The sequence below is a fragment of the Xenopus tropicalis genome, chromosome 3 (genome assembly GCF_000004195.4).
Source record: "Xenopus tropicalis strain Nigerian chromosome 3, UCB_Xtro_10.0, whole genome shotgun sequence".
Lineage (NCBI taxonomy): Eukaryota > Metazoa > Chordata > Amphibia > Anura > Pipidae > Xenopus > Xenopus tropicalis.
Window position 1 is genome coordinate 133,921,327 of NC_030679.2, and position 15,304 is coordinate 133,936,630.

Sequence of the window (15,304 nt, forward strand, 5' to 3'; positions counted from 1 at the left end):
TTTTCTCTGTAATAATAAAACAGTACCTGTACTTGATCCCAACTAAGATATAATTACCCCTTATTGGGGGCAGAACAGTCCTATTGGGTTTATTTAATGGTGAAATGATTTTTCAGTAGACGTAAGGTAGGGAGATCCAAATTACAGAAAGATCCCATATTCGGAAAACCCCAGGCCTCGAGCATTCTGGATAACAGGTCCCATACCTGTACTTTATTTAAAGATCCAAATTGAATAAGCACAAACAAAAATGCTTGGGGAAAAAGAAAAACACAATTTTTTAAAAATATATCTTTAATTTTATCACATCAAAATCATATTGAAAGATGGAAGCAGAGAAGGATTTGTAGCAGTTAGATATTCCCTAATGACAGTTAGTAAAGCTGATGAATATATCAGTTTCAGCTGTTTTGAGCTGTGTGATGTGTTCATTTTTTTGGTGGGGGGGGGATATTAATACTGGTAGGAGCGGCGCTAAACACTTTTAATTGTTAAAACCCAAATGGAATGCAGAAATTGATGAATCAGACAACAATTAATTAATTTAGATCATTTAAAAATAAATAGTTAAATCTACAATTGACATTTTGTTCTGACTATAACACACTGGTGTAGTGATGAGCGAATTTTTTCGCCAGGCTTGGATTCGCAGCGAATGTCCGCATTTTGCCATTGGCGAATTATTTAGTTAAACTTCAGCGAAAATCCACCGTGAAAAAATTTATTGTGCATAAAAAAAGTCGCAGTTGCATCAAAAATAGGCGCAAAAAAGACATGTGGGACAAAAAATTTGCAGCAAAAACGTTTCACGGATTTCTCTGCATTTTCCGAATTTTCCGGTGAAGCAAAAAGGGACAGATTCGCTGATCACTACACATTGGTACTGCACATTAAATAATATCCATGGTTGATAATCGGGCCCCCAGTGTTTTCATCTCCTTAGATCATTATTATTATTATTGTTGTTATTTATATAGCGCCATCATTTTGCACAGCGTTTTACAGAGTTAAGGGGTACAACAAGACCAAACAGTTAACATATACATACAAACAATTCCCAAAAGATGGAGGTTTGGAGACAATAGGGGGAGGGCCCTGCTCACAAGAGCTTACATTCTAAGTCATTCTAGACCAGGGGTAGCCAGAATTTTTCATTCATTGACCTTTTAATAAACAATATTAACACCAAAAATCCCCCTGCTGCAGAACCGGCTTTTTATTATAAGGCACAAAATCCTCCTTGGATAACATTATAGCTTGTGATAACAGCTCAAAACCCAGCCACCATGATAAAGGCCACCTAAATGAACCTATTGGCTTCGCTTTCCAGCTCAGTCAGTCAATATATCAACCCTTATATTCCTCCAGCTGCCACAACAGGGGGGGGAGTTTCTTAAAGAGATACTGACACCAGATAACATTGTCTTAGCTTGCTACGTATAATTATGCCTTAAAAGTATTTGCCCAATACGTTTACCGTAAGTCTCTATTCTGGATGAAATGGGCAAAATAATTCGGCAGGCATGGATTTGTGGTGAATTTCCGCGTTTCACCACTTGCAGATTTTTTTGCCAAACTGGCTTTTTTTTTCGTGGACCATTTTCGCCGTTGCATGAATTATTCATCGTTTTGGGAATCTTTGAAAAGATTTGCGAATTTCCGTCGAAGCGGGACAGATTCTCTCACCACTACTGGATGCTGACCCTGTAATAAAGTGCTCATAAAACTGAAGTCCATGTTCCAAAACTGCACCCAACATGTCATTTACTTCTCACAGAATGCTTTGTACGGATAGATGCACTTTGCATCATTCCACTTTTCGCCATACCACATATGAACACAGTCTTCTTCTCTATTTGCATTATTCGGCTCCCCCCTCATCCAGAATCTTTAGAAGAATTACAAACTGGGTTAAACTGGGAATTGCATGTTTAGGTGCTGCACACAGAATGGTGTTATGGGTCAGTATAAGACTGAGAGAGAGCAGGTAGTTACTGAAAAAAATTACACAATATAGTAGATTTAATTTATCACAATATTCACAAGGAGAAACTGTTACAAATAAACTGAGTGCATACATATAGTGACCTGTATTATATAAATATATAGCTTTAAAAACAAACAAATGCTTTAAAGGGGACCTGTCACCCTAAGAAATAATTCCAAATTCTTTTCTATAGAGTTAGGTGAGCAAAATAAACTTTACTTATGCTATTTAAATGATTAATATCTTGTTTCCCTCAGTGTTGGAATTCACAATCCCAGCAAGCAGGTAGGCGCCATTTTGTGATCACTGTTATTAAGGCAAGCTTTGTATCATGCCAAAATCTCAATTTTATGCCAGAATGGGGAACGTGATGCCTATGCACTGGCAGCACAACGGGATGGTAAGGATGGAGGGAAAATATGAGGAGGGTAGTGACATATAGTTAGTGCAGAATGGAAAGTAAAAGTCATCCCAAAGGACTTTTCAAAGTAAAGTTGTTTTACGTCTGGGTGACAGGTCCCCTTTACATAGAAAATAAGGCAAGGAAAACAATGAAAGGTTTATTTTACCTGGGGGGGTGCACATAGGCTTCCTCTCTCCTGCCCCCTACCTGCCCTAAGCCAGGGCATTGTTTCCCCCTCCTCCTATGAATACCTTTTTTTAATAATGACAGATACAGTCCATTCACACAAAAAAACAACTTAACCAAAAAAAAATTGTATATGTGTAGTCACATTTCATGCTTAAAGGAACAGTAACACCAAAAAATGAAAGTGTATAAAAGTAAGTAAAATATAATGTGCTGCTGCCCTGCACTGGTAAAAGTTGTGTGTTTACTTCAGAAAGTCTACTATAATTTATAGAAATAAGCTGCTATGTAGCCATGGAGGCAGCCATTCAAAGGAGAAAAGGCACAGGCACATAGCAGATAACAGATAAAACACTATTGTATTCTACAGAACTTATCTGTTATCTGCTATGTAACCTGTGCCTTTTCTCCTTTTTTCTAGCTTGAATGGCTGCCCCCGGGGCTACACAGCAGCTTATTATATAAATTATAGTAGTGTTACTGTAGCAAATACACCAGTTTTACCAGTGCAGGGCAACAGTGCATTATATTTTTATTACTTTAAAGCTCTTTCATTTTTTGGTGTTACTGTTCCTTTAACTTCACAGCAATAGATCAAAGGATACAGGTCATTGTATATATAGTATATATATCCTAAACCTTAGCTTAAAGGAGAAGGAAAGGTGAAAACTAAGTAAGCTTTATCAGAAAGGTTCATGTAAATACAGCCATAAGCACTTACAGTAATGCTGCACTGAGTCCTCTATCAAAAGAAACACAGGATTTCTTGTCTCCTTTAATGTAAACATGTTTTTAGGGTATCTGACTTCCTCTCTCAGAAAAATCCTTCATTCCCGGGGCAGGAGTCTGTGCAGCTCTCTCCTGCTCCCCCTTCCCATAAGAATTCATAAAACTCACCCCCCCCTCCCTTAGGAATGTGTAATTTGAGCTACAATGGCTAAAGCTGAAAGAAAGAAGCTATGAAGACCAAGCTAAAATGGCAGCTGCTATCTTAAACAAACAGAGAAAGCTTCTAGGGCTGTTTGTTCAGGTATGATAAAGCTTTCTGCAGAATAAATATATTGTTCTAAGTGGCACTAATGTGGCAAATCTATTGGCAGTAAAACGCCAAAATTACTTTTCTCCTTTAAAAGTTAATTGTTTTTGTTTCAGTGACTTTTGGTTGTTGATCACTATATTGTGCTTGAACAATTTATTTATTTATATAGTACCTATCACCTTTTTGCTACGTTGTGGCACCTACTTATAAACCATGCACAAGTATTGACATCAGAAAAAAAAAATGGCATAAAATAAGCGGTGCATTTATAAAGCTCTTTATTCTCCTTGTGTATCCCAGGAATCACCCATTCAAAAGAAGTCATAGGGGCAGATTTACTTATGCACGAACGGACCGAAAGCGCCCGAACGCGTTTTTTCGTAATGATCGGTATTTTTGTGACTTTTTCATCGCCGTCGCGACTTTTCCGTCGCTGTTACGACTTTTCTGTCGCCATCTCGAAAACATCGGATTCGTTTTTCCACCGTTTACAATTGCTCAATACGAAAAAATCACGTCGGTGATGAAAAAGTCACGCAAAATACGATAAAGTTGTGACGGCGACAAAAAAATCGCACAAAATACGAAAAAACGCGACAGCGACAGACAAGTCGCAAAATTTTCGTTTCCGATCCGATTTTTTCCCATTCGGGATTCAGATAAGTGGATTAGTAAAAGTGCCCCATAGTATTTATCAGGGTTTGTATTTTCTTTTACTCAACCCAAACACCATAACTGATGGCATTATTTTATACCAACTCACACCTGGTGCGACCCAAGCTGTTTTTACATAGGGTATTTCAAGCAATCTAAATTAATACACAGCTTAGAAATGTGTTGGGTTTCTGGTGGACCATTCTGTTTAGATGGAAATATTTTCCTTTTGGGTGGAGTATTTTTGCATTGTAATTTTACAAGCCTCAATAAATAATGCACGCACACATATATATACTGTATATTGAGGTTTATCATGAATATAAATGAAACTGTCCTATACACACAGACAAAAGCTTTTAACTGAGGACCAGGGACAGCTTCTTCGGCTTACCCCTCTAATGGATTTTGGAGTGTTCCATCCAGCCATCGCCACTCATACTTATCCACCTTATCCCTTTGGAGACCAATCCAAAAGTCTGACTGGTTAGTAAGACTTTCAAGGAAGTTCTAGGGAAGCAGAAGACACATCTCATTACAAAACAAAAGTAACACACAGCTGTACTACATATTCACATTTTTACAAAGCCAAAACCTCCAATCAAGTCGGCATCTGAGAATTTACAAACAAATGGAACCACAGTGGATTATGCATCTGGCACACACAGACACACCTCTTTTTCAAAATGACTGTGATGGGCCATGTACAGACCTGTCAACCCTCCTTTTTTTTTTTTTTAGAAGTCAACCCACCCCAGCTCCTTTGAAGAAGGTACTTTCTAAGCTCGGGCCTAGGTGGCAAAGGCTCTTATTGAGAAGGCTAGCCAGTGTCAGGTTATTCTTCTAATAGCTTGCCTCAGTGGTGAATGGCAGCTTGATTAGCTTGTAGGGGCGTCTGTGGCCCAACTGAGGAGATTTGTGTGTAGGACTTCAACGTAATTCAAAAATGTGAGACACAACCTGAAACTGAATTGCTTCAAAATGTAAAATTAATCTCTTATTTGGTGCTGTAGGAGTCGTGTCTGTCACCCCCCAGTTATAGTGATGCCAACTTGAGATACCCGCAGAGCTCTTTGTTAGGGAAATGGAAGATGAGATTTATCGCCCACAGGAAATCTGTGCTACCTGCCGGTGACAAGCCCTCTTGGCATGAGCGGCAATGCAAATCGCAGGCCTCCTCCTATATTTTGTATTGGTTATGCAATTAGTTCTTTAACCAGCACTGATTCCGGTTGACTACAATACCAAGGTATTTTCAGGAGAATTGTTGCTCACACGTAGTGCAGATTTCCCTTACTTAGAAAGGGGGCAGCAGCTTAAAATCAAATGAAAAGTTGTCGAAGTGGAACAACCACAAGATGGCCACTCTGTTCAAGCACTTTGTCCCTGCTCATCCACTCACCCCCAGGGGCTCTCTCTATGGGGATCCCCACCGCAGCCAGCACAGGAAGATGCAAGGAGGGCACCCTGGTAAAGAAACAGTACTTTATTCAATTACGTGTAGCCTCAATGAACTCCATGCATGGAGTACCCATTTCTTTAACGGAGTGCCCTCCTTGCATCTTCCTGTGCAAGGAATGTATTTCATTTGTAGTAGTGGTTTTCAACCTTGATGATGTACACTTTATTGCCTGGGTTTAAATGCATTGGCTTTGTGGCATTGGTTCTTTATCTTGCTGCAGTACCATTTAGAGACCTGGATACTGAGATGAATCGAGATGGTGTTAGTACCTTACCTGTTCCACCTCACTGTTGATAATAACCAGGTTGCTGTTCATTGATTTACAAATGGCCTGGGCCTCCATCCAGTTCTTCTTAGTTGTGACAATATAATAACAGCTTCCATCAAATTTTTTCCAGCCAGAATCACACACACGTATCTCTGAAAGGTAAGACAGAGTTTGGGTCTGTACAAGTACAAATTAATTGTTTCACTGACCTTTTCTTTTTGCTAAAGGTGGAGATTAAACATATTGCCCCTGTAAGAAGGCATCCCTATAAAAAAAATAAACAGCACAAAATTCAATGCTTGCGGTTTTAAACACTGCAATAAATTGTGTCCAATTTTAGGGTGAAAAGAATCAGCTGTGTACAATGAGCTTTCCGAGATTAGTTTGTGTTGTATAGGTTACCACTTTACAAAGAGAATGTGGAGCAAAGAGGCAAATGAAGTTCCATGTTTATAAATGCACGGTCATGCACTTAGACAAAGATAGCATAAATATTGGTTATACACTGAAAAGAACTGCGTTGGGGCCTTCTTCCTTAAGAAGTATTTGGATATTTTTGTGGATAACAGTTGTTGCAACTATAAGCAGTGTCATTCAATATTTACAAAAGCAAATAAATACTCTTCAATAAAAGTGTATTGACTTGAGGGAAAAATAATTTTGCCTCTTAATAGGTCCCTATATAGGTTATAATTACAATTAAAAGTTCCCAATAGCTTAAAAAGTCATCACCCCCAATAAAAAAAATTGTCAATAAGGATTGCTGTGCCTTAAGACCAACATCTAAGTTCTTTCTAGAAGCCTTACCAGTGGACATCGAAGCTAATAATAGCCCCAGCAAAGATGCTGATCCCCTGTATGGCAGCACCATTATAGACATTATAATTTATCATACTAGTTTAGGCATGTAGTTCAGTACTGAAATAACCCTAAAAATCCCTTCTGTACCACTTATTGGTGCAGATAAGACATATTAACCTTAATCGCTACTCTTCAGAATTTAGTAAGACCAAGATTATACAGAGACATGCAACTAAACTGGTAACGAGAATGGAACCATTACATTATGAGAAAGACTATCAAAGTTGAGGTTATTGTCCCTTTAGAGGAGCTGTCGGAGAAGGGATGTGAAGGGCTTAATCTTTTAATTCTGTTAGTCAGTGAGTATCTGCTTTGGACCTTCCCAGTGCAGGTACGAATTTACTGATATGAAAAAAGAATTTCCAAAAAGTGGCATCCTCTTCAGAGTTATATGTTTTTATTCTATACAAGTGGTATAGTGAGGTAGTGTTATTTCTTTCCAGAGCACACTCTTACACGTGTATTTTGAAATGTCACAAAACCGTAACCCATTTTCAAAAAGGAGTACGTCACAAAAAGGGAACATCCGACCACAACCAGACTGAATGAGGACTAAACGCAGGAAGTAGAATTCATTACAAATCTTTCATGAACAGTCATCCTTTTCCAGAAGTGAGTTAATAGAAATGAATGTTGCGGCAGACTTTGTATTGGGGAAGTCATAAATCCCATACTTTAATGAATAGGCTAAATAAATATTGACTGTGTACACCAACGTATTGGCTTAAAATTGCAAATGTTATGAAGGACTGTCAAAATCTCTCAGCAAACTGCCAGCTTTTTCAAGGCTTTAGCACACCTTATAAAGAGGCTTTATTATTGGATATATGTGAAAGCATTTCTACGCTTGGGTAATGCTGCTAGGAGGTAATCTGGTATCTGTAGTTATGGTATCTCAAGAAAACTTGCTTGAGGTTTGAAGCTACAAGATGACCCTTGCTCATATTTCTGCAAGATTTTCAGACGAAGATTATTTTGTCTTGAGTTGTATTATTTTTAATAGTAAAACTAACTGCAGTATTACTATTGGTATCAATTTGTAGTAAATCACTTGTATTATTGTTATTATTTATATAGGGCCATCAGTTTACGCAGCACTTTACAGAATAGAGGGCTACAAAACACAGAACAGTTAACATGTACATATAAACAATTCACAAAAATGGTTTGCAGTTACATTGGATGAGGATCGGAGACACTAGGGGAGGGCCCTGCTCGCAAGAGCTTACATTATAAAAGATCTATATGATCATCATCATCAAACCCAAAAAAATAATGTAAGCACAAGGCTCTTTTGTGCACAGTACAGGGTATAAGTATACTGGGCACAGGATAAATCAGTATTTATATTACATTTTTATTTTTCAACATTCCAACATACAGTATATTCCCACCGAATATATGGTTTGATAAAAGTGTTGGTAAGAAATAAACGTGCTTATAAGGCATTCAGGTTATCTAGGACAGCTGGAAATTTCATCAGGTACAAGAAGGTCAATTAAGCATGAAAAAAAGCTATCAGACAAGCTAAAATAGAGACGGAAAGGGGTATTGCAGCTAGGAGTAAAAGGAATCCAAAATTATTTTTAAATAATAACAAGAAGGGGTGGGACCCTTATCAGAGAGAGAGGTTAACAGGTTAATGAGAGTACGAAAAAAGCAGAAATTCTGAACTGTTATTTTTGTCTGCTGACAAGTTAATAAAGGCTTCCCTTTTAATAGACCCAGTTCTAGTAATTTAGCTAATGACGCATGGGTCACGCGGGAGGGAATTCAAAAGAGACTTGAATATGTAAAGGTAAACAAAGGTCCAAGACCGGATGGGATTCATCCCAGGGTATTAAACAAGCTTAGCTCTGTGATTGCCAATCCTCTTCACTTAATTGTTCAGGATTCATTGAGGTCTGGCATGGCGCTGAGAGACTGGTAAATTGCCAATGTGGTGCCGTTATTCAAAAAGGCATTCCACTCTCGGCCTAAAAACTATAGGCCTGTTAGTCCAATGTCAGTGTTAGGAAAGCTTATAGTAGTAATGGTATGGTAGTGTGTTGGGGGTTTCCTTAATGGAGAAGGATCTAGGGGGTTTTGTAGATAACAAGTTGTCTAATTCCAGGCAGTGTCATTCTGTGGCTACTACAGCAAATAAAGTGCTGTCTTGTATAAAAAAGGGCATTGACTCAAGGGATGAGAACATAATTTTGCCCCTTTATAGGTCCCTGGTAAGGCCTCACCTTGAGTATGCGGTGCAGTTTTGGGCTCCAGTCCTTAAGAAGGATATTAATGAGCTGGAGAAAGTGCAGAGACTGCAACTAAACTGGTAAAGGGGATGGAAGGGTTAAACTATGAGGTTAGACTGTCAGGGTTGGGGTTGTTTTTTCTAGAGAAAAGGAGGGGACATGATTACTCTATACAAGTACATTAGGAAGCATTTAGCACAGATAGCGAGGGATCGTTATACCTTTAGATTAGAGGAGCAGAACTTTCATTTAAAGCAGAGTAGGTGGTTCTTTGCACTGAGGGCAGTGAAGTCTATTAACCATTGAGTGGCTTGACTATTTTTTTTTTGAACGAGCATAATATCCAAGGCTATTTTGATTAAGATCTAGAGTTAGTTAGTATAGATACTGGTATATATAGTTTATATTGTGTATTGAGTGTATACATATGGCTGTATAGGTATGTGTATACATGTGCATTGGGGTTCATTTGGAGGAGTTAGTTTACCTTTCCGTATTGTCTGTAAGATGTTCTGCTTAATACCATCCAAAGCCCGTGATATCTGAGAATCTAAAAAGAAGAGATGTGAACTGTAAAATCATTCATTTATATACCTACAGATCATCACTGTCAAACAACTCCCCCAATGTTTTTTTCAACTGAAAATATAGAAGAAATGGAAGAAAGGAATATAAAATATATGTTACTAAGCTCTCGCTCCTCCCACTAATATAGTGTTGGGTTCATAGTACAGCTGTCAGGAATCTATGAGAACCCTATAGATAAGTTATTCCTGGAACAAACCGATAAGGGCCACACCATACAAAGAATTGTAAAATCCATCCACTTGATGTATTGAATAGGTATATAGGTATATAATTATATGAAGGTACTGGAACAATATTCCTACTATATGAATGAATACTCATTCCCCTGTTGTCTTGTAAATTTTGTAGTTGTACAAAACATTTGCCAATTTTATTAAGTGACTGTTTTGGTCACTATACCCCAACCCTGAACTGGCAACAGGCTGGTTAGTTTTGGGCCATCAAAACAGCTTGGTGGTTTGTGTGTGTGTGTATATTTCAAATTATTCTTAGATATTTCTTTGGATCACTTTTGGAATAAAAAACTAGAAATGCATGCTTTATATAACAAACTCTTAACTACTGTTGGCAAAGGGTTTTCTCCTGACCTAGCTAACTCAGGGGTCCATATGAGACTGATTTAGGCCAATAAGCATAAAGCTTACACTGATGTGGCTTCAGAGAAAGATAGAGGAGTGGAGCAATTATTTGATAACAAGGATTCTTTTTTAATTCATTATATTTTTAAACATACAGTATGGTGTATTGCTCACTCAATCAAAAGAAACATGGTTTGTAGAGAATACTCACCGGCCTGCTTTATCTGACTGCTCACTGTAGAATCTGCAAATAAAAGATCAGTAACAGGTGATTGAGCTGAATACAAACCGGGCACACTGGCCTGACTATCATCTGCCCTGCTAGATAGGAACATACGATATATGATAATTAAAAATAAAACATTATATCAAAGGATACCCCTAAGCTTCCCATCACTCGGGAAGCTGTTCAAATTCAAGCCATAGACAACACAGTTTAGAAAGGGACAGGGTCGGACTGGGGGGTGTAGGGCCCACAGGGCCACCCCCTCACCCCCTCCTGCAGGGGCCCCCACTGAGCCTCCCTAACCCTCCCCCCGACGTCCTCCCCTGAGGTTGGAAGCGTCAGGTTTGACGAGCGACAATTCTTTTGATAAGAGAGACAGTTCTTTTTGGCACAAGACAATTGTGAGAGACAATTCTTTTGACGCCTGCGTCAATTTTTCTGTGGCCAATGGTGAAACGCGGAAATTCGACACGAATCCATGCCTGGATTTTTTCGCCCATTACTAGTAACAGTGAAACGCGTCAGACGAACGTCACATCTGGCTCAGAACACAATGGAATGCAGGGTGGAACCCAATGAGAGGAAATGCTGGCAAAACTCTTACAATCCGGCTCCCACACTGAGGGACTTTGCCTGAGGGATCCGGGTGACTTTATTACATGCGCTGGTCAAAAGGATTTTATGTAAGTGCATTACTTTTACATTACATTTTTTAATCAATTGAGTTACACTATGGCCCTCGCTTCTTAATTACAGAGAGGCAATGGGAAGCCCTATTAGAGTCCTTGTATATACATGCATATAAAAGCCTACTTCTAGTAAGTTGCCACCCACTGGGGAATGAGGAGTTGGCACATTTGTGAAAAAGAAACACACAGCAGGAATACACAGTTTGATGGGAACACTGGCATTGGAACATTTTCTGTGGTTTTATGGTGCAATGTTAAAGTCTGAACACAAAGGTGCTTAATTAACTATTTTGATTATACTTCACTAGATGGCCTTTTCTTATACCCTTGTAGCCTTCAGCGCTGATCTATGTTATATGTTGATTTGAGAATAAGTCGGCAAAGGGACTTATTTTAAAGGGTGAACTTATCCTGTTTTAAATTAGTGAGGGGTGAGCTGGGGGGGGATCAAGGGGGGGCACATGAGAAGAGAATAGCGGCACTAGGGTTTAAAGGAGAACTTTACCCCAGTGTAGGTTTCTATAAAAATATATCACATACAGTAAATCAGTGATATCAGTTCAGATATCAGAAGAGTTCTGCCTTTTGCCCCCACACTACTTCCTGTTACAGTTAGAGCTGCATTATTTCCTGTCAGCTGATCTCTGAAGGAGCACACAGCCCATCACAAAATGGCAGCTCAAGGTGTAAAAGGGAAAATTTACTGATATATATCAATTCTTTAATAGGTCACTTAACATAATATAAACTGTTGGTTAAGTATTCAATCTGGGGGTATAGTTTCCCTTTAAGTAGGCAGAGTGATGGGTTCCTATTAAAATTATAGTGTGTCACCGTCCCTTTAAACATAAGGCTGGTCATAAATAGGTTTATTATTTTTCAGTGTCATCTTCTAAATAACCCATATTCCTCTGGCCTAAGAGCAGATATGTAAAGTGTAAAATTTCAGGGGTGTTGCAGTTATATATTACACAATTCATTGCTGCTGGGGGGTTTGCTTGAGAGTTGGGTGAAACTCACAGTATAGATGCACAAGGCCGATCAGGATTATCAGGAACATGAAGACAAGAACCAGCAGGGTCACCAGAACCATCAGGAGTTTCCTCTGTGTCCTCCGACTCCTCTTTCCTTCTTTAAGTTCTTCATGAACCATCCTCATCCTCATTACAAGCTCAGTTGGGTTCTCCTCGCAAGGGATATTTTCATATCCTTCAGAATCAAGATGGTGCCTTCCTGGGTATTGCAGATATAATATCATATTCTTAGGAAAGGTGAATAAAGAGCATGCTCATTTCTAACAGACTCACTGCAAGCCTAGTACTGGTTCAGATATTAATACCTGCCCCTCCCATTCACAAAAGCACTAGCTAATTGCTCCCATACAGATACAGTACTGTAGTGTGCGACTCCCAAACCCCCACAGTTTGCCTTATCATACACACTCCCTGCCATCACGTGCTGCCTGCCAGCTAGTAAGCTTCTTAGTTCAGTCTGAGGTAGAAAAAAATGTACCCCCTGTCTGATTTTCTGGGGGGGGGGGAAGAAACCCTTAGTACAAGTATTGGATCAGTTATTTGGATCTCCATACCAATAGGATAGTTTTACTTCCAATAAGTATTCATTATATCTTAGTTGAGATTAAGTACAAGGTATTGTTTTATTATTACAGAGAATTATTTCCTTATACTTGAGTTATTCAGGTATTGGACCCCTTATCCTGATACCCATTATATGTAAAGTCCATCTCCCATAGACTCAATTTTATCAAATAATTCACATTTTTAAAAAATGGTTTCCTTTTTCTCTGTAATAATAAAACAGTACCTGTACTTGATCCCAACTAAGATATAATTACCCCTTATTGGGGGCAGAACAGCCCTATTGGGTTTATTTCATGGTTAAATGATTCCCTTTTCTCTGTAATAATAAAACAGTACCTGTACTTGATCCCAACTAAGATATAATTACCCCTTATTGGGGGCAGAACAGCCCTATTGGGTTTATTTCATGGTTAAATGATTCCCTTTTCTCTGTAATAATAAAACAGTACCTGTACTTGATCCCAACTAAGATATAATTACCCCTTATTGGGGGCAGAACAGCCCTATTGGGTTTATTTAATGGTTAAATGATTCCCTTTTCTCTCAGTAACTTGTACCTGATCCCAACTAAGATATAATTAATTCTTAGTGGAGCCAAAACAATCCTAACTGGGCGTAATTACTGTTTAAATAATTTTATTAGCAGACTTGAGGTAGGGGATCCAAATTACGGAAAGATCCCTTATCCAGAAAACCCCAGGTCCCGAGCATGGGTCCCATAACGGGTTCCATACCTGTACTGGAGTCTGTGGGAGATGGCCTCCCCATAATTTGGAACTTTCTAAATAATGGGTTTCCAGATACCGAATCCCATACTGCAGCAGTGATGTGCTGAGCGATTGCCTCACTAGAAACACTCAGCTCCCTTCCTGCTGTGGTTAAAGGGAGTTGCAACAGAGAATGATCTTTACACCACAGATTTACTCTCATCTTCACATTCATTATACAGCTTGATACATACACATGGTTTTACAGAGAGAGATAAAGCAGCGATGTGGGGTGTATTTTACTCTTTTTTTTTTACACTTTTATACTTGATAAATATATCCCTAAATACAGGATTTGGTTCAGGCATGAAACACTTTAGATAATCCTGAAAAATCCAGGGGTTACTTAGGGGCAGATTTATCAAAAAGTACTCACCACCGCAAACTTCACCTACATTCTATTCATTCCTATGGGATTTTTGAAGCATATTTATCACATGGTGAATGCTTCTAAAATCCCATAATAATGAAAAGAATGTGGGTGAAATGAGAACTCACCACAGCAAAATCCACTCACTCTCTAGTCATTCCTATGGGATTTTTAGAAGTCTATTTTTCTCTTTATCTTATTGTGAACTCTAACGTTCACCCACTGATAGGTACACTTCTAAAAATCCCATAGGAATGGATAGAAAGTGGGTTTCTGTGGTGGGCTCTAATTTCACACTTTGATAAATCTGCTCTTACTGGAAACAGTTTATTTTATTTCTGAACCTCCTGTTGGCACTTGTTCACTGCTCATATGGAGGAACATATTAACTGCTGCTCGTGGTAGTGGTTCCCCTCCCTTTCTGACAGACAGACCATATGGGCACTTTGGCTCACTGTACTTTCCCTGCCACCGGTCATAGAAAGTAGAAATAGAAGGTAAAAAATGCACAGTGCACTTTTTATTTTTATTTTTTTTAAAAATATGATTGTGGAAAAGATCTAGCATTCATTTTATGTGTTGATGTGCCCCAAATCATGTCACAAAAATATCCCTTAAACAGATTGCAGAAACTGTGGTCTTGAATGAAGGAAGGTTGATTTCAGCTACATTGTTTCTATAGTCAGGCAAGCAGTGCAGGGAGATGCTGCTTTCTGTAGCACTGACATTTACAAATTACTTTAAATATTGGTGAGCATTATAGGAATATGTATCCTGATACAGAGGGAGCAGGTATTACTGAAACAAACAGCCCAGTGCAGGTGTAAGAGGAGAGTGGCCCCCATCACATGGGTGTGGCTAATGCAAGGGTATAGACTCCTCCCTGCTCTTCTCTCTCCATATTAATGATACAGACATATTCCCATATAGATCTCTCCCATCCCAGTCCCTTGTTATACCCCTTACCTCTGTCCATCTTGTGCCAATGGATGGGAAAGTCTCTCTGCCCAGCTGAGTGGTTCCTTCTCAGTGTGGTTCTGCCGCCTCCCTGCCAGATACAGTAGGTCCCTGGGGCTCCACTTCTGCTTTATCATCGTTTCTTGCACTTTTTATTTCCCTGTTAGTATTTCATTAAAAAAAACCTTTATGGTTACGCCCAGTGCTGATCCCACACACAGTGCGTAAATTGGTGCCACAAACTTGGGCCTAAAGATTTGGGTGCACCTGTCATTTTTATGTTGAGTTCCAATAGAGACACCAATTAGCCAACTGCTTCAAAGTACAAGAGTAAATATTGACACATTGGCCACAATTGTGTGTGCAACAAAAAGTGCTCTATGCACACTGTGCTAAGCGCTTGTATATGACCCCTATGGTTTTCTGGGGGC

The 15,304-nt window shown here is 39.0% G+C and overlaps 1 protein-coding gene across 1 annotated transcript; it reads right to left on the reverse strand.

Moving 5' to 3' along the window:
* Positions 1-1,527: 1,527 nt before the first annotated feature.
* On the reverse strand, positions 1,528-15,015 carry LOC101730257 (hepatic lectin). The gene is made up of 7 exons (XM_018092684.2): positions 14,883-15,015; positions 12,199-12,411; positions 10,475-10,507; positions 9,585-9,647; positions 6,006-6,151; positions 4,664-4,779; positions 1,528-1,888 (listed from the first exon to the last, which is right to left on the reverse strand). The coding sequence occupies exons 1-7, from the start codon at positions 14,890-14,892 to the stop codon at positions 1,765-1,767; spliced, it is 705 nt and encodes a 234-aa protein (XP_017948173.2). The 5' UTR covers positions 14,893-15,015; the 3' UTR covers positions 1,528-1,764.
* Between the last annotated feature and the right edge of the window lie 289 nt (positions 15,016-15,304).